The 21,261-nt window shown below is 48.7% G+C and overlaps 1 protein-coding gene across 3 annotated transcripts in view; it reads left to right on the top strand.

The window, feature by feature from the left end:
- The window catches only part of PTPRA (protein tyrosine phosphatase receptor type A), a 163,189-nt gene that overhangs the window by 118,444 nt on the left and 23,484 nt on the right, over nucleotides 1-21,261 (top strand). For all 3 annotated transcript variants that reach the window (XM_075346471.1, XM_075346487.1, XM_075346479.1), the window contains 12 exons: nucleotides 9,001-9,082; nucleotides 10,765-11,151; nucleotides 12,236-12,259; nucleotides 12,693-12,777; nucleotides 16,593-16,666; nucleotides 17,450-17,586; nucleotides 18,068-18,158; nucleotides 18,517-18,593; nucleotides 19,074-19,110; nucleotides 19,226-19,323; nucleotides 19,547-19,666; nucleotides 19,840-20,006. In XM_075346471.1, coding sequence (XP_075202586.1) covers nucleotides 9,007-9,082; nucleotides 10,765-11,151; nucleotides 12,236-12,259; nucleotides 12,693-12,777; nucleotides 16,593-16,666; nucleotides 17,450-17,586; nucleotides 18,068-18,158; nucleotides 18,517-18,593; nucleotides 19,074-19,110; nucleotides 19,226-19,323; nucleotides 19,547-19,666; nucleotides 19,840-20,006 — 1,373 coding nt within the window. In that variant the 5' untranslated portion in view covers nucleotides 9,001-9,006. The remainder of the gene's footprint in view (nucleotides 1-9,000; nucleotides 9,083-10,764; nucleotides 11,152-12,235; nucleotides 12,260-12,692; nucleotides 12,778-16,592; nucleotides 16,667-17,449; nucleotides 17,587-18,067; nucleotides 18,159-18,516; nucleotides 18,594-19,073; nucleotides 19,111-19,225; nucleotides 19,324-19,546; nucleotides 19,667-19,839; nucleotides 20,007-21,261) is intronic.

Genomic DNA, 21,261 nt, shown 5'->3' with positions numbered 1-21,261 from the left:
AATATAACTACTATAATACTGCCCCTATATACAAGAATATAACTACTATAATACTGCCCCTATGTACAAGAATATAACTACTATAATACTGCCCCTATATACAAGAATATAACTACTATAATACTGGTCTTTGTATGGCTTAGCAGCTTTGTTGGTTGTGATTATTGCAATGTACAGGATATTGTCTTCTCTTCCATTAATTAACCCATTAGTGTCTGTCCTGATCTTTCTTTAATCACCTCTTCATTCTTTGTTACCTGCCAGCAATTTCCTCGCCTTTGTGGTAACGGTGAGGAATAAGTGAAGCCTCGCACAGACGCAGTGAATGGAACGACCGTTCCCACAATCAGCGGCCATTATTCTAATATTCACTCCATTACTCCAGAGTTGATTAGACGTTGCCCGAGACACAATACAAGACGTCTCCCGGAGCTGCGCTCCTCCGAATGTGGCTGCTTTACATATGAATGAGATTTATTATCTGAAACAAAAAGATTCTTCATGGAAAATAACATCCAACATTAGAGATTGAGGAAGACTGATTTACATAAATTAGGTTTTTGTCTCAATAGATTCAGTCACTATTACTGCAGCCACAGCACATAACATACCGCAATACCACAACACCGCACCCAGGAAACTCACAGCAAGCAGATGGAAAACGCACAGAATGTGATAAACTGCAATCAGACGCACCAAAAGAATGATATACACCCTCATCTATCCAACAAGAAATGTAGGGGGCAGTATTATAGTAGTTATATTCTTGTCCATAGGGGCAGTATTATAGTAGTTATATTCTTGTACATAGGGGCAGTATTATAGTAGTTATATTCTTGTACATAGAGGACAGTATTATAGTAGTTATATTCTTGTACATAGGGGGCAGTATCATAGTAGTTATATTCTTGTACATAGGAGCAGTATTATAGTAGTTATATTCTTATACATAGGAGCAGTATTATAGTAGTTATATTCTTGTACATAGGAGCAGTATTATAGTAGTTATATTCTTGTACATAGGGGCAGTATTATAGTAGTTATATTCTTGTACATAGGGAGCAGTATTATAGTAGTTATATTCTTGTACATAGGGGGCAGTATTATAGTAGTTATATTCTTGTACATAGGGGGCAGTATTATAGTAGTTATATTCTTGTACATAGGGGGCAGTATTATAGTAGTTATATTCTTGTACATAGGAGCAGTATTATAGTAGTTATATTCTTATACATAGGAGCAGTATTATAGTAGTTTTATTCTTGTACATAGGAGCAGTATTATAGTAGTTATATTCTTGTACATAGGGGCCGTATTATAGTAGTTATATTCTTGTACATAGGGGCAGTATTATAGTAGTTATATTCTTATACATAGGAGCAGTATTATAGTAGTTATATTCTTGTACATAGAGGCAGTATTATAGTAGTTATATTCTTGTACATAGGAGCAGTATTATAGTAGTTATATTCTTGTACATAGAGGCAGTATTATAGTAGTTATATTCTTGTACATAGGAGCAGTATTATAGTAGTTTTATTCTTGTACATAGGAGCAGTATTATAGTAGTTATATTCTTGTACATAGGGGGCAGTATTATAGTAGTTATATTCTTGTACATAGGGGGCAGTATTATAGTAGTTATATTCTTGTACATAGGAGCAGTATTATAGCAGTTATATTCTTGTACATAGGAGTAGTATTATAGTAGTTATATTCTTGTACATAGGAGCAGTATTATAGTAGTTATATTCTTGTACATAGGGGGCAGTATTATAGTAGTTCTATTCTTGTACATAGGGGCAGTGTTATAGTAGTTATATTCTTGTACATAGGGGCAGTATTATAGTAGTTATATTCTTGTACATAGGAGCAGTATTATAGTAGTTATATTCTTGTACATAGGAGCAGTATTATAGTAGTTATATTCTTGTACATAGGAGCAGTATTATAGTAGTTATATTCTTGTACATAGGAGCAGTATTATAGTAGTTTTATTCTTGTACATAGGAGCAGTATTATAGTAGTTATATTCTTGTACATAGGGGCAGTATTATAGTAGTTATATTCTTGTACATAGGGGGCAGTAATATAGTAGTTTTATTCTTGTACATAGGAGCACTGTTATAGTAGTTATATTCTTGTACATAGGGGCAGTATTATAGTAGTTATATTCTTGTACATAGGAGCAGTATTATAGTAGTTATATTCTTGTACATAGGAGCAGTGTTATAGTAGTTATATTCTTGTACATAGGAGCAGTATTATAGTAGTTTTATTCTTGTACATAGGAGCAGTATTATAGTAGTTATATTCTTGTACATAGGGGCAGTATTATAGTAGTTATATTCTTGTACATAGGGGTAGTATTATAGTAGTTATATTCTTGTACATAGGGGCAGTATTATAGTAGTTATATTCTTGTACATAGGGGCAGTATTATAGTAGTTATATTCTTGTACATAGGAGCAGTATTATAGTAGTTATATTCTTGTACATAGGGGCAGTATTATAGTAGTTATATTCTTGTACATAGGAGCAGTATTATAGTAGTTATATTCTTGTACATAGGGGCAGTATTATAGTAGTTATATTCTTGTACATAGGAGCAGTATTATAGTAGTTATATTCTTGTACATAGGGGCAGTATTATAGTAGTTATATTCTTGTACATAGGGGCAGTATTATAGTAGTTATATTCTTGTACATAGGAGCAGTATTATAGTAGTTCTATTCTTGTACATAGGAGTAGTATTATAGTAGTTATATTCTTGTACATAGGAGCAGTATTATAGTAGTTATATTCTTGTACATAGGGGCAGTATTATAGTAGTTATATTCTTGTACATAGGGGCAGTATTATAGTAGTTCTATTCTTGTACATAGGAGCAGTATTATAGTAGTTATATTCTTGTACATAGGGGCAGTATTATAGTAGTTATATTCTTGTACATAGGAGCAGTATTATAGTAGTTCTATTCTTGTACATAGGAGCAGTATTATAGTAGTTATATTCTTGTACATAGGAGCAGTATTATAGTAGTTATATTCTTGTACATAGGGGCAGTATTATAGTAGTTCTATTCTTGTACATAGGGGCAGTATTATAGCAGTTTTATTCTTGTACATAGGAGCAGTATTATAGTAGTTATATTCTTGAACATAGGGGCAGTATTATAGTAGATATATTCTTGTACATAGGGACAGTATTATAGTAGTTATATTCTTGTACATAGGGGCAGTATTATAGTAGTTATTTTCTTATACATAGGGGCAGTATTATAGTAGATATATTCTTGTACATAGGGACAGTATTATAGTAGTTATATTCTTGTACATAGGGGCAGTATTATAGTAGTTATATTCTTGTACATAGGAGCAGTATTATAGTAGTTATATTCTTGTACATAGGGGCAGTATTATAGTAGATATATTCTTGTACATAGGGACAGTATTATAGTAGTTATATTCTTGTACATAGGGGCAGTATTATAGTAGTTATATTCTTGTACATAGGGGCAGTATTATAGTAGATATATTCTTGTACATAGGATCAATATTATAGTAGTTATATTCTTGTACATAGGGACAGTATTATAGTAGTTATAGTCTTGTGCACAGGGGGCAGCTTTATATTTATGTCAGGACAGAGTTTGTCTCTGCACTTTCTGTAATTGTAATGGATGGGTATTTTCCCCTCTTCCCTGTGATTGCAGTTTTCCTCGTCTGTTGCAGTCTGTCCTTTCTTTGCTCGGGTGAGGGCGGATTCTGGGGGTGTTTTATGCATCGTTCTCCTCATCATTAGTTGATGATCTGGTTGTAGTCGTCCTCCTCCAGCCTGAGCGACCTGACACCACCAGGATACTTGTTACAAAAGCATTTAGTGCAATGTTATTTATTTTATTTTTAGGAATTGTCCTTCTAGCAATTCTCTATTCTTTTCTGTTTATCTCAATCATCACCGGGGAATAGGAGGGAGAAAGTCACACACACCTCAGTGCCCACCACCCGGGGAATAGGAGGTAGAAAGTCACACACCTCAGTGCCCACCACCCGGGGAATAGGAGGTAGAAAGTCACACACCTCAGTGCCCACCACCCGGGGAATAGGAGGGAGAAAGTCACACACCTCAGTGCCCACCACCCGGGGAATAGGAGGTAGAAAGTCACACACCTCAGTGCCCACCACCCGGGGAATAGGAGGTAGAAAGTCACACACCTCAGTGCCCACCACCCGGGGAATAGGAGGCCGAAAGTCACACACCTCAGTGCCCACCACCCGGGGAATAGGAGGCCGACAGTCACACACCTCAGTGCCCACTACCCGAGGAATAGGAGGGAGAAAGTCACACACCTCAGTGCCCACCACCCGGGGAATAGGAGGTAGAAAGTCACACACCTCAGTGCCCACCACCCGGGGAATAGGAGGTAGAAAGTCACACACCTCAGTGCCCACCACCCGGGGAATAGGAGGCCGACAGTCACACACCTCAGTGCCCACCACCCGGGGAATAGGAGGCTGAAAGTCACACACCTCAGTGCCCACCACCCGGGGAATAGGAGGGAGAAAGTCACACACCTCAGTGCCCACCACCCGGGGAATAGGAGGCCGAATGTCACACACCTCAGTGCCCACCACCCGGGGAATAGGAGGCAGAAAGTCACTCACCTCAGTGCCCACCACCCGGAGAATAGGAGGCAGAAAGTCACACACCTCAGTGCCCACCACCCGGGGAATAGGAGGGAGAAAGTCACACACCTCAGTGCCCACCACCCGGGGAATAGGAGGGAGAAAGTCACACACCTCAGTGCCCACCACCCGGGGAATAGGAGGCCGAAAGTCACACACCTCAGTGCCCACCACCCGGGGAATAGGAGCGAGCAAGTCACACACTTCAGTGCCCACCACCCGGGGAATAGGAGGCAGAAAGTCACTCACCTCAGTGCCCACCACCCGGGGAATAGGAGGCAGAAAGTCACACACCTCAGTGCCCACCACCCGGGGAATAGGAGGGAGCAAGTCACACACCTCAGTGCCCACCACCCGGGGAATAGGAAGGAGAAAGTCACACACCTCAGTGCCCACCACCCGGGGAATAGGAGGGAGCAAGTCACACACCTCAGTGCCCACCACCCGGGGAATAGGAGGCCGAAAGTCACACACCTCAGTGCCCACCACCCGGGGAATAGGAGGGAGAAAGTCACACACCTCAGTGCCCACCACCCGGGGAATACGAGGGAGAAAGTCACACACCTCAGTGCCCACCACCCGGGGAATAGGAGGCCGAAAGTCACACACCTCAGTGCCCACCACCCGGGGAATAGGAGCGAGCAAGTCACACACTTCAGTGCCCACCACCCGGGGAATAGGAGGCAGAAAGTCACTCACCTCAGTGCCCACCACCCGGGGAATAGGAGGCAGAAAGTCACACACCTCAGTGCCCACCACCCGGGGAATAGGAGGCAGAAAGTCACACACCTCAGTGCCCACCACCCGGGGAATAGGAGGGAGAAAGTCACACACCTCAGTGCCCACCACCCGGGGAATAGGAGGGAGAAAGTCACACACCTCAGTGCCCACCACCCGGGGAATAGGAGGTAGAAAGTCACTCACCTCAGTGCCCACCACCCGGGGAATAGAAGGCCGAATGTCACACACCTCGGTGCCCACCACCCGGGGAATAGGAGGGAGAAAGTCACACACCTCAGTGCCCACCACCCGGGGAATAGGAGGGAGAAAGTCACACACCTCAGTGCCCACCACCCGGGGAATAGGAGGGAGAAAGTCACACACCTCAGTGCCCACCACCCGGGGAATAGGAGGTAGAAAGTCACACACCTCAGTGCCCACCACCCGGGGAATAGGAGGTAGAAAGTCACTCACCTCAGTGCCCACCACCCGGGAATAGGAGGCAGAAAGTCACACACCTCAGTGCCCACCACCCGTGGAATAGGAGGGAGAAAGTCACACACCTCAGTGCCCACCACCCGTGGAATAGGAGGCAGAAAGTCACACACCTCAGTGCCCACCACCCGGGGAATAGGAGGGAGAAAGTCACACACCTCAGTTCCCACCACCCGGGGAATAGGAGGTAGAAAGTCACTCACCTCAGTGCCCACCACCCGGGGAATAGGAGGCAGAAAGTCACACACCTCAGTGCCCACCACCCGTGGAATAGGAGGGAGAAAGTCACACACCTCAGTGCCCACCACCCGGGAATAGGAGGGAGAAAGTCACACACCTCAGTGCCCACCACCCGGGGAATAGGAGGGAGCAAGTCACACACCTCAGTGCCCACCACCCGGGGAATAGGAGGGAGAAAGTCACACACCTCGGTGCCCACCACCCGGGGAATAGGAGGGAGAAAGTCACACACCTCAGTGCCCACCACCCGGGGAATAGGAGGGAGAAAGTCACTCACCTCAGTGCCCACCACCCGGAGAATAGGAGGGAGAAAGTCACACACCTCAGTGCCCACCACCCGGGGAATAGGAGGGAGAAAGTCACACACCTCAGTGCCCACCACCCGGGGAATAGGAGGCAGAAAGTCACTCACCTCAGTGCCCACCACCCGGGGAATAGGAGGCAGAAAGTCACACACCTCAGTGCCCACCACCCGGGGAATAGGAGGCCGAATGTCACACACCTCAGTGCCCACCACCCGGGGAATAGGAGGGAGAAAGTCACACACCTCAGTGCCCACCACCCGGGGAATAGGAGGGAGAAAGTCACACACCTCAGTGCCCACCACCCGGGGAATAGGAGGGAGAAAGTCACTCACCTCAGTGCCCACCACCCGGGGAATAGGAGGGAGAAAGTCACACACCTCAGTGCCCACCACCCGGGGAATAGGAGCGAGAAAGTCACACACCTCAGTGCCCACCACCCGGGGAATAGGAGGGAGAAAGTAACACACCTCAGTGCCCACCACCCGGGGAATAGGAGGGAGAAAGTCACACACCTCAGTGCCCACCACCCGGGGAATAGGAGGGAGAAAGTCACACACACCTCAGTGCCCACTACCCGAGGAATAGGAGGGAGAAAGTCACACACCTCAGTGCCCACCACCCGGGGAATAGGAGGGAGAAAGTCACACACCTCAGTGCCCACCACCCGGGGAATAGGAGGGAGAAAGTCACACACACCTCAGTGCCCACTACCCGAGGAATAGGAGGGAGAAAGTCACACACCTCAGTGCCCACCACCCGGGGAATAGGAGGCAGAAAGTCACACACCTAAGTGCCCACCACCCAGGGAATAGGAGGCCGAAAGTCACACACCTCAGTGCCCACCACCCGGGGAATAGGAGGGAGAAAGTCACACACCTCAGTGCCCACCACCCGGGGAATAGGAGACAGAAAGTCACACACCTCAGTGCCCACCACCCGGGGAATAGGAGGCTGAAAGTCACACACCTCAGTGCCCACCACCCGGGGAATAGGAGGCTGAAAGTCACACACCTCAGTGCCCACCACCCGGGGAATAGGAGGGAGAAAGTCACACACCTCAGTGCCCACCACCCGGGGAATAGGAGGCCGAATGTCACACACCTCAGTGCCCACCACCCGGGGAATAGGAGGGAGAAAGTCACACACCTCAGTGCCCACCACCCGGGGAATAGGAGGGAGAAAGTCACACCTCAGTGCCCACCACCCGGGGAATAGGAGGGAGAAAGTCACACACCTCAGTGCCCACCACCCGGGGAATAGGAGGTAGAAAGTCACACACCTCAGTGCCCACCACCCGGGGAATAGGAGGGAGAAAGTCACACACCTCAGTGCCCACCACCCGGGGAATAGGAGGGAGCAAGTCACACACCTCGGTGCCCACCACCCGGGGAATAGGAGGCCGAATGTCACACACCTCAGTGCCCACCACCCGGGGAATAGGAGGGAGAAAGTCACACACCTCAGTGCCCACCACCCGGGGAATAGGAGGCCGAATGTCACACACCTCAGTGCCCACCACCCGGGGAATAGGAGGGAGAAAGTCACACACCTCAGTGCCCACCACCCGGGGAATAGGAGGGAGAAAGTCACACACCTCAGTGCCCACCACCCGGGGAATAGGAGGCCGAAAGTCACACACCTCAGTGCCCACCACCCGGGGAATAGGAGGCAGAAAGTCACACACCTCAGTCCCCACCACCCGGGGAATAGGAGGGAGAAAGTCACACACCTCGGTGCCCACCACCCGGGGAATAGGAGGGAGAAAGTCACAAACCTCGGTGCCCACCACCCAGGGAATAGGAGGGAGAAAGTCACACACCTCGGTGCCCACCACCCGGGGAATAGGAGGCCGAAAGTCACACACCTCGGTGCCCACCACCCGGGGAATAGGAGGCCGAAAGTCACACACCTCGGTGCCCACCACCCGGGGAATAGGAGGGAGAAAGTCACACACCTCGGTGCCCACCACCCGGGGAATAGGAGGGAGAAAGTCACACACCTCTGTGCCCACCACCCGGGGAATAGAAGGCAGAAAGTCACACACCTCAGTGCCCACCACCCGGGGAATAGGAGGGAGAAAGTCACACACCTCAGTGCCCACCACCCGGGGAATAGGAGGGAGAAAGTCACACACCTCAGTGCCCACCACCCGGGGAATAGGAGGCCGAACGTCACACACCTCAGTGCCCACCACCCGGGGAATAGGAGGGAGAAAGTCACACACCTCAGTGCCCACCACCCGGGGAATAGGAGGGAGCAAGTCACACACCTCAGTGCCCACCACCCGGGGAATAGAAGGCCGAATGTCACACACCTCAGTGCCCGCCACCTGGGGAATAGGAGGCCGAATGTCACACACCTCAGTGCCCACCACCCGGGGAATAGGAGGCCGAATGTCACACATCCAGAGACGAAATATGAGCCCTGGTGCTCTGTGGTGGCAAATTCAGCTTCACTTTGAGCATCCATACACTGTTTTTCTTGCTGTGTGCTTCACATTTCTGAGGATCCCCTTCCCCCATGATGTAACTTGTGCCTCTTGATATTTCAGGTGATCATGGATTCCTGGCCGGCTCTCCTCCTGCTGACGTGCTCCGTCACGTGGATTGCGGCGGCTGAGAACTCCACCCTCGGTGAGTGGAGAACAAGTGGTTAATACTTTTTTGTTTTCTTCCTCCTCCGACAAAGTAAAAACCACGTTCTTAAGCACCAAACCACGGGCAACCACCAGAGAACGTGGCGTAAGACTGACCGCGCTTTGGTTTTCCATAATCGTTACATATGTCTAGTAGGAAACTGTCAGCAAGCAGCTACTGGTAGAACTGTGGACCCCACTATATACCCCTATGTGTCCCGTAATTGTAGGTGGCCTGTCTAGAATAAAGAAAAAATAAAGCCACAGAATCAGTCAACGGTAACCAGCCTGCCTGCTGACTGTTTTCACTACACTGCATATAAGCAAGAATAAAAAAGTGATGAAGCTATATGTGGACGATTTCTGGCGTGATAATGCAGTAAAAGGGGGGGATATGTCACCGCCGCTCTGCAGGGTGGTCTACACCGTGATGACTAGAGGATTAACACCCTTTATACCAGTCCCCGGGGCTACACGTGCAAATATTTTATCCTCCCTGGCCCGAGATCTGCAGCCCGGAGGCGACAGGCGCCACAGAATATTTTAACACATACAGGGTGATTTAATGGAGCTGTCAGGGAGAAAAGAGTAAATGAAAATGTTCCGACCTAATCTAAAAAAGTGGAAAAAAAATTCCCCTTTAAGTGACGATGCTGCGCAGGACGGCCACAGGGGAGCAAGTCGTGCGCCTGTTCCCTTCCCCGCTTGCCTTCTCTTGTGCAGCTCCACAATTCTGTGCAGATTTCTTCTGCTATCATTGCTGACGTTTTTCTGAAATAATAAAGTTTTCTCTGCTGGCAGCCACCACTAGAGGCCGCCTACTGCACAGTGTTCAGAGTACAGTGCGTAGGCATGCAGTGGGGCGCCCTCTAGTGGTGGCTGTCGGTAGTCAAATGCAGTGGATGCCCTCTAGTGGTGGCTGTCGGTAGTCAAATGCAGTGGATGCCCTCTAGTGGTGGCTGTCGGTAGTCATATGCAATAGATGCCCTCTAGTGGTGGCTGTCGGTAGTCATATGCCGTGGGCGCCCTCTAGTGGTGGCTGTCGGTAGTCATATTCAATAGACGCCCTCTAGTGGTGGCTGTCGGTAGTCATATGCAGTGGGCGCCCTCTAGAGGTGGCTGTCGGTAGTCATACGCAGTTGGCGCCCTGTAGTGGTGGCTGTTGGCAATCATATGCAGTGGGCGCCCTCTAGTGGTGGCTGTCGGTAGTCATATGCAGTAGGCGTCCTCTAGTGGTGGCTGTCGGTAGTCATATGCAGTAGATGCCCTCTAGAGGTGGCCGTCGGTAGTCCTTTGCAGTGAGCGCCCTCTAGAGGTGGCTGTCGGTAGTCATATGCAGTGGGTGCCCTGTAGTGGTGGCTGTCGGCAATCATATGCAGTGGGCGCCCTCTAGTGGTGGCTGTCGGTAGTCATATGCAGTGAGCGCCCTCTAGTGGTAGCTGTCTGTAGTCATATACAGTGGGCGCCCTCTAGTGGTGACTGTTGGAATGTGGAGTTTTATTATTTAATTCACCCAGGACTTACATTTCTTAAGTTATCAGCCCTATTAAAAAATATATATATATATATATATATATATATATATATATATATATATATATATATATATATATATATTAATTTTTTTTTTTTCATTTTTTTTTTTTTTTTTTTTGTAATTATTCCTCCTTTTATTTTTAGATACCCCAAATGGAAATGTGAATGCCACGGCCGGGCCGACTCCGCAGATTCCCCCGGAGCTGTCGAGCACTGGCAGCGGTGCCAACCCCGATAGTACAGATAGTAAGCAGGACGCGGCCATCGCTACAACCACCGCCGCGGTCGTCCTCGCTCCGACCTCCAATGTTACCCACAACCCTCCGACCATCGGCCCCACCAGCAACGGCACAGACCCCGGCAACTACACACTGTCCGACAACATCACTGCTCGCGCCACCACCGTCAGCCCCGTCAGCAGGAGCAGCACCCCGGTCATCCCCCTCAGTGATGAGAGAACAACAGCCAGCGACATCCCCGAACAGAGTCCGACCGGGAGCGTCCCCACCGACGAAAGCTTCACAACCACAGGTAACGGCAGGAACATCCGGATCCTACAGCAAGGCGCGGCCCGAAACGTGTTTATAACTATCCTCATTTTGATTCTCTAAGACACTCTCCACTTTGGAGAATCCTAGTTGGTAGACAATAAGCTCATCACAAAGTGTTCCCCTTGCCGGGACTCTCTCTATAAAATATTTCCCTTGCCGGGACCCTCTCTATAAAGTGTTCCCCTTGCCGGGACCCTCTCTATAAAGTGTTCCCCTTGCCGGGGACCCTGCCTACAAAGTGTTCCCCTTGCCGGGGACCCTGCCTACAAAGTGTTCCCCTTGCCGGGGACCCTGCCTACAAAGTGTTCCCCTTGCCGGGGACCCTGCCTACAAAGGGTTCCCCTTGCCGGGGACCCTGCCTACAAAGGGTTCCCCTTGCCGGGGACCCTGCCTACAAAGGGTTCCCCTTGCCGGGGACCCTGCCTACAAAGGGTTCCCCTTGCCGGGGACCCTGCCTACAAAGGGTTCCCCTTGCCGGGGACCCTGCCTACAAAGGGTTCCCCTTGCCGGGGACCCTGCCTACAAAGGGTTCCCCTTGCCGGGGACCCTGCCTACAAAAGGGTTCCCCTTGCCGGGGACCCTGCCTACAAAGGGTTCCCCTTGCCGGGGACCCTGCCTACAAAGGGTTCCCCTTGCCGGGGACCCTTCCTACAAAGGGTTCCCCTTGCCGGGGACCCTGCCTACAAAGGGTTTTCCTTGCCGGGGACCCTGCCTACAAAGGGTACCCCTTGCCGGGGACCCTGTTTACAAAGGGTACCCCTTGCCGGGGACCCTGCCTACAAAGGGTTCCCCTTGCCGGGGACCCTGCCTACAAAGGGTTCCCCTTGCCGGGGACCCTGCCTACAAAGGGTTCCCCTTGCCGGGGACCCTGCCTACAAAGTGTTTCCCCTGCCGGGACCCCCAGCAATCAGATATGATTGAAAAATTGTTCTTAAAGCTTTGATTCCATCTAGGGAAAATTATTTTTTTTTTAATTATTTTTTTTTAAAATCTTAATAATCATTTTAAAATTATTTATGTTTTTTTTTGGAAGTTTATTGACTTCCTTTCTGTGTTCTCTGCAGGTGCCCCAGAGGAAGAAGGTCAAGGTAAGCCGGAACTCCCTACCAAAAGAGAAAAGCTTCACGGCTGAGTCGTCAGGTCGGGGAATCTCAAGGACTTGCATAATTCCCAGTTCCCAAATATAAGTGCTCTGAATTAGTGACCCCCCCCCTCCTTTGCTCGGCACGTCCAGGCAGTTTTCTGTCTGGAAATTTTAACCTGTGGAATAATTACTTTCTATGTCTTTATAGATGTAGCCGTGCGGGCTCCAAATAGGGGTGGATGTAGGATAAAAAGCTGCCTTCTGGCAACAGCCACTAGAGGGAGCTGATGAGCAAAATGCATACTGTAGCAAGCTCCCTCTAGTGGTGGCTGCAGGGAGGTGTGGGGACTGTAATAACTGAGCAGTATCTTCTCATCATATCAGGTAAGTGATATCTTGTCTGTGTTGTCTGACCACTTTCTTTTGCTTTGTTTTAGATGAGACTCCTATTATAGCCGTCATGGTGGCACTATCCTCTCTCCTCATCATCGTTTTCATCATTATAGTGCTTTATATGCTGCGGTAAGTGTTGGTGACCTCTCTGATCCTCTGTGGATATGAGGTCCGCCATTATGAATACAGATTTCTACAGCCACCACTAGGGGGAGCTCACTACATACAGATTTATACACTCACCACTAGGGGGAGCTCACTACATACAGATTTATACAGTCACCACTAGGGGGAGCTCACTACATACAGATTTATACAGTCACCACTAGAGGGAGCTCACTACATACAGATTTATACAGTCACCACTAGAGGGAGCTCACTACATACAGGTTTATACAGTCACCACTAGAGGGAGCTCACTACATACAGATTTATACAGTCACCACTAGAGGGAGCTCACTACATACAGATTTATACAGCCACCACTAGAGGGAGCTCACTACATACAGATTTATACAATCACCACTAGGGGGAGCTCACTACATACAGATTTATACACTCACCACTAGGGGGAGATCACTACATACAGATTTATACAGTCACCACTAGAGGGAGCTCACTACATACAGATTTATACAGCCACCACTAGAGGGAGCTCACTACATACAGATTTATACACTCACCACTAGGGGGAGATCACTACATACAGATTTATACAGTCACCACTAGAGGGAGCTCACTACATACAGATTTATACAGTCACCACTAGAGGAAGCTCACTACATACAGATTATACAGCCACCACTAGAGGGAGATCACTACATACAGATTTATACACTCACCACTAGAGGGAGCTCACTACATACAGATTTATACAGTCACCACTAGAGGGAGCTCACTACATACAGATTTATACAGACACCACTAGAGGGAGATCATTACATACAGATTTATACAGCCACCACTAGGGGGAGCTCACTACATACAGATTTATACAGCCACCATTAGAGGGAGCTCACTACATACAGATTTATACAGTCACCACTAGAGGGAGCTCACTACATACAGATTTATACAGTCACCACTAGGGGGAGCTCACTACATACAGATTTATACAGTCACCACTAGAGGGAGCTCACTACATACAGATTTATACAGCCACCACTAGGGGGAGCTCACTACATACAGATTTATACAGCCACCACTAGGGGGAGCTCACTACATACAGATTTATACAGCTACCACTAGAGGGAGCTCACTACATACAGATTTATACAGCTACCACTAGAGGGAGCTCACTACATACAGATTTAAACAGTCACCACTAGAGGGAGCTCACTACATACAGATTTATACAATGGGAGCTGTAATGCTGTGAGCTCCCTCTAGTGTCTGCAGGAGTATCTGTCCGTGTCAGCAGCCGTTCATTACGGGGCCCTCTTTCCATGGCCCCCGCAGGCTGGGTGCATTATAGACTGTAATGATGTGTGATAAGACGGTGAAGGGTAAATTAGCTGAATTATAATGCAGGCAGCGGAGTGAAGATGATTGACTTTACAGGAGACTGCTCCTTGTGACTTTGTAGATGTCCTTTAATTTCACAATGGATAGGATTCTTCTTCTTGCGCCCGGTGATTGGTTCTGGAGCTGCGTGCCATTGTGCGCTCTCCGGGGTCCGACTTCCTGAATGTTTATCTAATCCTCCAACTAATTACATTTCCTTCTCATCAGTCGGACGCTCCGGAGCCTCACTGCGCAGTCCTGATGTAATTCAGATTTCTCTTCTTACCGAGGAGCAGTGCAGCCAAGGAGGCCGAATAATCATTATATAGGGATAAAAGGGGGGTGTTCTAATGCTGAATGTGCCCATATAGACGCCTCAATATCGTCCAGTCACACGACTACTGACCACACCAAGCGGCACTGTCTACGTCCATACATCCCAGAAAGCCCAAATGTGAGAGACTCTAAGTAGATAATGTCACATTACTGATCCTGTATTATACTCCAGAGCTGCACTCACTATTCTGCTGGTGCAGTCACTATGTACATACATTACATTACTGATCCTGAGTTACCTCCTGTATTATACTCCAGAGCTGTACTCACTATTCTGCTGGTGCAGTCACTATGTACATACATTACATTACTGATCCTGAGTTACCTCCTGTATTATACTCCAGAGCTGCACTCACTATTCTGCTGGTGCAGTCGCTGTGTACATACATTACATTACTGATCCTGTATTATACTCCAGAGCTGCACTCACTATTCTGCTGGTGCAGTCAATGTGTACATACATTACATTACTGATCCTAAGTTACCTCCTGTATTATACTCCAGAGCTGCACTCACTATTCTGCTGGTGCAGTCACTGTGTACATACATTACATTACTGATCCTGAGTTACCTCCTGTATTATACTCCAGAGCTGCACTCACTATTCTGCTGGTGCAGTCACTGTGTACATACATTACATTACTGATCCTGAGTTACCTCCTGTATTATACTCCAGAGCTGCACTCACTATTCTGCTGGTGCAGTCGCTGTGTACATACATTAAATTACTGATCCTGTATTATACTCCAGAGCTGCACTCACTATTCTGCTGGTGCAGTCAATGTGTACATACATTACATTACTGATCCTAAGTTACCTCCTGTATTATACTCCAGAGCTGCACTCACTATTCTGCTGGTGCAGTCACTGTGTACATACATTACATTACTGATCCTGAGTTACCTCCTGTATTATACTCCAGAGCTGCACTCACTGTTCTGCTGGTGCAGTCACTGTGTACATACATTACATTACTGATCCTGAGTTACCTCCTGTATTATACTCCAGAGCTGCACTCACTATTCTGCTGGTGCAGTCACTGTGTACATACATTACATTACTGATCCTGTACTGATCCTGAGTTACCTCCTGTATTATACTCCAGAGCTGCACTCACTATTCTGCTGGTGCAGCCACTGTGTACATACATTACATTACTGATCCTGAGTTACCTTCTGTATTATACTCCAGAGCTGCACTAACTATTCTGCTGGTGCAGTCACTTTGTACATACATTACTGATCCTGAGTTACCTCCTGTATTATACTCCAGAGCTGCACTCACTATTCTGCTGGTGCAGTCACTTTGTACATACATTACTGATCCTGAGTTACCTCCTGTATTATACTCCAGAGCTGCACTCACTATTCTGCTGGTGCAGTCACTGTGTACATACATTACATTACTGATCCTGAGTTACCTCCTGTATTATACTCCAGAGCTGCACTCACTATTCTGCTGGTGCAGTCACTGTGTACATACATTACTGATCCTGAGTTACCTCCTGTATTATACTCCAGAGCTGCACTCACTATTCTGCTGGTGCAGTCACTGTGTACATACATTACATTACTGATCCTGAGTTACCGTCTGTATTATACTCCAGAGCTGCACTCACTATTCTGCTGGTGCAGTCACTGTGTACATACATTACATTACTGATCCTGAGCTCTCTCCTGTATTATACTCCAGAGCTGCACTCACCATTCTGCTGGTGCAGTCACTGTGCACATACATTACTGATCCTGCATTACGCTCCGCTGTGCTGTCGCAGTGTTAGTGCGGTCTCTGTGACTTTCTCCAGCAGGAATGTTATTAGATGCTGGTAAATGCGTTTTCTTTATTCATAATCTAAAATTGCCCAAACTGGTTGAGCTGTTAGTTCCGCTCGCGTCCTGTAGGGGGAGCTGTGGGCAGGAGATGCTGCTGCACTGAGCAGGCTGCAGGGTCTGGTCACCTGTAAGTACACAGTGGTCTGCCCTGCCACCTGGTGGTCAGAGTGGTGTATTACATCCCTGTGTTCAAAATTTTTCTCCACTGTTTTAGTACAAAGAATTAAGAATTATTAACTTATATTTTTTTTTTTTTTTTTTTTTTTTTTTAAGGTTTAAGAAGTACAAACAAGCGGGGAGTCATTCCAATTCCTTCCGGCTGTCAAATGGCCGGGCCGATGACATGGGTATGTGGTGTGATTATACTTATTGTGGTATAGAGGCACAGTGGGGGGCGCTCAGCGCTGGGGGTCCCGAGGCCAGCAGGTGTGCTCTGTGCAGTTGTACTGTGCTCATACGGTGTTCTCGATCTTGGAGGTGCCCGGGCCGCCTGTGCTGGAGGTGCCCGGGCCGCCTGTGCTGGAGGTGCCCGGGCCGCCTGTGCTGGAGGTGCCCGGGCCGCCTGTGCTGGAGGTCCCCGGGCCGCCTGGGCTGGAGGTCCCCGGGCCGCCTGTGCTGGAGGTCCCCGGGCCGCCTGTGCTGGTGGTCCCCGGGCCGCCTGTGCTGGTGGTCCCCGGGCCGCCTGTGCTGGTGGTCCCCGGGCCGCCTGTGCTGGTGGTCCCCGGGCCGCCTGTGCTGGAGGTCCCCGGGCCGCCTGTGCTGGAGGTCCCCGGGCCGCCTGTGCTGGAGGTCCCCGGGCCGCCTGTGCTGGAGGTCCCCGGGCCGCCTGTGCTGGAGGTCCCCGGGCCGCCTGGGCTGGAGGTCCCCGGGCCGCCTGGTGCTCTCGGTCCTGGAGGTCCCTGGGCCGCCGGGTGCTCTCGGTCCTGGAGGTCCCCGGGCTGCCAAGTGCTCTCGGTCCTGGAGGTCCCCGGGCTGCCGGGTGCTCTCGGTCCTGGAGGTCCCCGGGCTGCCGGGTGCTCTCGGTCCTGGAGGTCCCCGGGCTGCCGGGTGCTCTCGGTCCTGGAGGTCCCTGGGCCGCCGGGTGCTGATTTGGGATTGTGTGTATGATGTAAGCTTGTTTTGTATCCCAGAACCTCAGAGCATGCCGCTACTGGCGAGATCTCCCAGCACCAACCGCAAGTACCCGCCGCTGCCCGTGGAGAAGCTGGAGGAGGAGATCAACCGCAGAATGGCCGACGACAACAAGCTCTTCCGGGAAGAGTTCAATGTGAGTGTGGGGGAAGCATCGCGCAGGGTCCTCCTCTCCTCGTCCTCCTCTCCTCCCCGGCACAGGACGGGGGACAGAGCGGCCGCACCAGAGCCCCGGGACCCCAGTATTCAGCCATGATTCAGACAAGGGAAAGTGATGGGCACAGGCTCGAAAATGAGAGAAAATCCAAACCACAAAATCCCTGTATGTGGGGTGGGGGGGGGTAAAGGAAAAAAAAAATGCAATAAAAACTAATCTATAAAATAAAATAAAACCCCACTTTTTTTCTACATTTAATTTCTAAGTAACTTGCAGTACCAAAGTAAATCCACCAGATGGCAGCAGATTCCATGGAATATATTGCACTACGGCTGCAGCTTTGCAGTAATGTCATTGTTACAGGGGCTTCCTGACACTAATTGTGGGGGGTAAAGGGAGGTTTTCCATAAAGTGACCCCCCCCCCTTAACTTATTGAGCTTTTTTGTTTTCTATTTCCAGGCACTGCCGGCCTGTCCCATCCAAGCTACCTGTGAAGCCGCCTCAAAGGAAGAGAACAAGGAGAAGAACCGATATGTGAACATCTTACCTTGTGAGGGATTGTCTACATGGAATATTTTTTTTTTTTTTTTTATTTTAATCTAAGATTTGTATTTTTTTTATCCTAAAACATGCTTCAAATCCCCTGATAAAGACATTAATTGAAGCTTAACATTTTGTGTACCTGCAGTCACCACTAGGGGGAGCTCACTGCATTCCAGGATGACATTGAGTAGAATGAGTGCAGTGAGCTCCCTCTAGTGGTGGCACCAGGAAGTCAATCCTTTTAAATGTTTCCAAAAAGTCGCCGATTTTTTTTTTTTTTTATATAAGAGAGGATATTTTCATTGGCACGAGACCTCTTTAATAGCCCCAGATAGACGTGACCCCTCTCATCTCTTTCCTTGTAGATGATCATTCCAGACTTCACTTGAGTCCCATCGAAGGAGTTCCAGATTCCGACTACATCAACGCCTCCTTCATCAATGTAAGTCAGATCACTTTAGCCGCAATTTTCCATAAATTCCTTTAATCCAGAATTATCTTATATATAATATAATATATATATATATATATATATATATATATATATATATAGTATATGTGTGTGTGTGTGTATATATATACACACACAATTTTATTTATTTTTATTTATTTTTTATAAATCGATGCCTGGATCAAAATGTTTCCTAATTATCAATCACTTTAATGAGAAATTCTGGATTATCAGAATTTCTAATCTATCAATTGCCAGATTTTAAAAGAAAAAATAAACTAGAAAATTCCACCAGACTTATTTTTTTGTCATTCGGCTCCTCAGGGGCGGGATCACCACTAATAGGGGTGGTCCTATAGATTAGCCTGCCCCCGCGTATCAGAAAATTGTGTTTTTCTTCTACACATGATTATATATTAATATTCCGTGTTCTCGGTTTCCTTCATTCTTATGTTATCTTTTGTTTCTTAGGGATACCAAGAGAAGAATAAGTTTATAGCCGCCCAAGGTAAGGCTGAAGATATATTTTGGATTTGGGGCTTTATTTCTCTTAAAGGGACAGTACATGCAAAAATCATGATTTTTTTTTTTTTTCTAAACCTTTGTATTCTGATGATTTCTAGGTCCCAAAGAAGAAACTGTGAACGATTTCTGGAGGATGATTTGGGAACAGAATACGGCGACTATCGTTATGGTGACAAACCTGAAAGAAAGGAAGGAGGTGAGGATTGTATGCAGCGCCGCGGGCTTTGTCCTAAAGTATCTATACTGGATCATTGAAACAGCGCCACTCTGGTATCTAGGTCGTGTTGTGTATTTCAGCTCTGACTAGGTCTGAGCTGCAGTACCAGACATGGCCTGTACACAGGAGTGGCGCTGTTTCCATGTAAAGAAAAATATATATCCTTTTACTGATCTTTTATCATGGTTTGTGTACCTCGCAGTGTAAATGTGCCCAGTACTGGCCGGACCAGGGGTGCTGGACGTACGGAAATATCCGCGTGTCTGTAGAAGATATGACCGTCCTGGTGGATTACACCGTAAGGAAGTTCTGCATCCAGCAGGTAAGGACTGAAGCCTTCCGCCACCAAGCTGTGTAGGGTTCAGATTGGTCTCTCAGGGGTCTGGGAAAGCTGGGTGGCCGCCATGTTGTTTATCGCTCGGCTTTCCTCTTCCGGACGCCCCCGATCCTGCCGCTCCGGGGGGCACAGACGTAACGTTTTCTCTCTCCTTGCAGGTCGGTGATGTCACCAATAAGAAGCCGCAGCGCCTTGTCACCCAGTTCCACTTCACCAGCTGGCCTGATTTCGGGGTGCCTTTTACTCCCATAGGGATGTTAAAATTTCTGAAAAAAGTGAAGGCCTGTAACCCGCAGTACGCCGGCCCCATCGTTGTGCACTGCAGGTGAGCGAGCGGCGGGAGCGCTGCACAATAGAGGTGGGCGGTCGGGGGTCCGTGGTCCTGTGACCCTCCTACCTGCCACCATACCCGGCGCCTCTCGTGTTTGCCTGGTGTGATTCATCATTGTGCACACATGACGCTGCGCCGGGCCCGCTAATCAGACAAGGCAGCAGGGGAGGAATGGCGGAGGGTCACAGGGCTCCCATCCAGAGGCCCCGGAGCAGTGACAGAGCCATAGGAAGTAATGAGAAGGATAAGGCCACACTCAGATTTTCTAACTTTGCTTTTGAAGCATATTCTGGCCCGAAATCCACTGCTCCTTGAAACTTTTTCCGTGGCCTTCCAGCCCCTGACACCTCCCCTTGGCCCCCTGACATTCTTCTTTGTCCCCGCGATCCTGTGTCCACCTTTTTTTTTTTTTATCCCTGCAAACCCTCTGACCCTCTTCTTTGACCCTTCGCACCCCACCCTTGGCCCATCAGCCCTCTGACCCCTTCTTGGCCCCTCGGTCCTCTTACCCCTCTCGCTGTCTCCTGACCCCAACCTTGGCCCCTCTGTCCTGTGATCCCTTTCCTTGGGCCTTTGGCTCCTTTTGACCTCCTTCTTTTGGCCCCTTGGCCCCTCAGCCCCCTTACCCCTCGACCCCCCCTCCCGACTTGATTTCTTTGGCCTCTTTGACCCCTCCCTTGGCCATGTGGCCCCCTGACCCCATTTCTATGGCCCTGTGACACCCTTCCCTTGGTGCCCTTTCAATGGCCCTCCATGACCCTCTTCTTTGGCGCCCTGACCCCCTTTCTTGGCCCCCAACATTCTTTTATGTGTCCCCTCGACACTCTTTCTGTGTCTCCCCACGCATGACCTTTTCTGTGCCCCCCCCACGCACGCCCTTTTGTGTCCCCCTCTCCCTATGAATGCTTTTTTCTGTCCCCCCCCCACGCACGCCTTTTCGGTATCCCCCCCCCCACGCCCATTTCTGTGTCCCCCCCACACGCACGCCCTTTTGTGTCCCCCCACGCATGCTTTTTTCTGTGTCCCACGCATGCCCATTTCTGTGTGTGCCCCCCCACCACACACGCCCTTTACGGTGTCCCCCTCCACGCAGACACCCTTTTCTGTGTCCCCCCTCCACGCAGACGCCTTTTTCTGTGGCTCCGCTGCTCCCTTAACCCTTTCCATGGCCTTTTGTACTCTTCCTCTTGGGGTTCTTCCTGTGCACTTAATGTCGGCTTTGTAGATCTGGGAATGAATGCCCCCGATA

The sequence above is a fragment of the Anomaloglossus baeobatrachus genome, chromosome 1 (genome assembly GCF_048569485.1).
Source record: "Anomaloglossus baeobatrachus isolate aAnoBae1 chromosome 1, aAnoBae1.hap1, whole genome shotgun sequence".
NCBI lineage: Eukaryota > Metazoa > Chordata > Amphibia > Anura > Aromobatidae > Anomaloglossus > Anomaloglossus baeobatrachus.
This window is presented reverse-complemented; position numbering and strand designations above follow the sequence as displayed.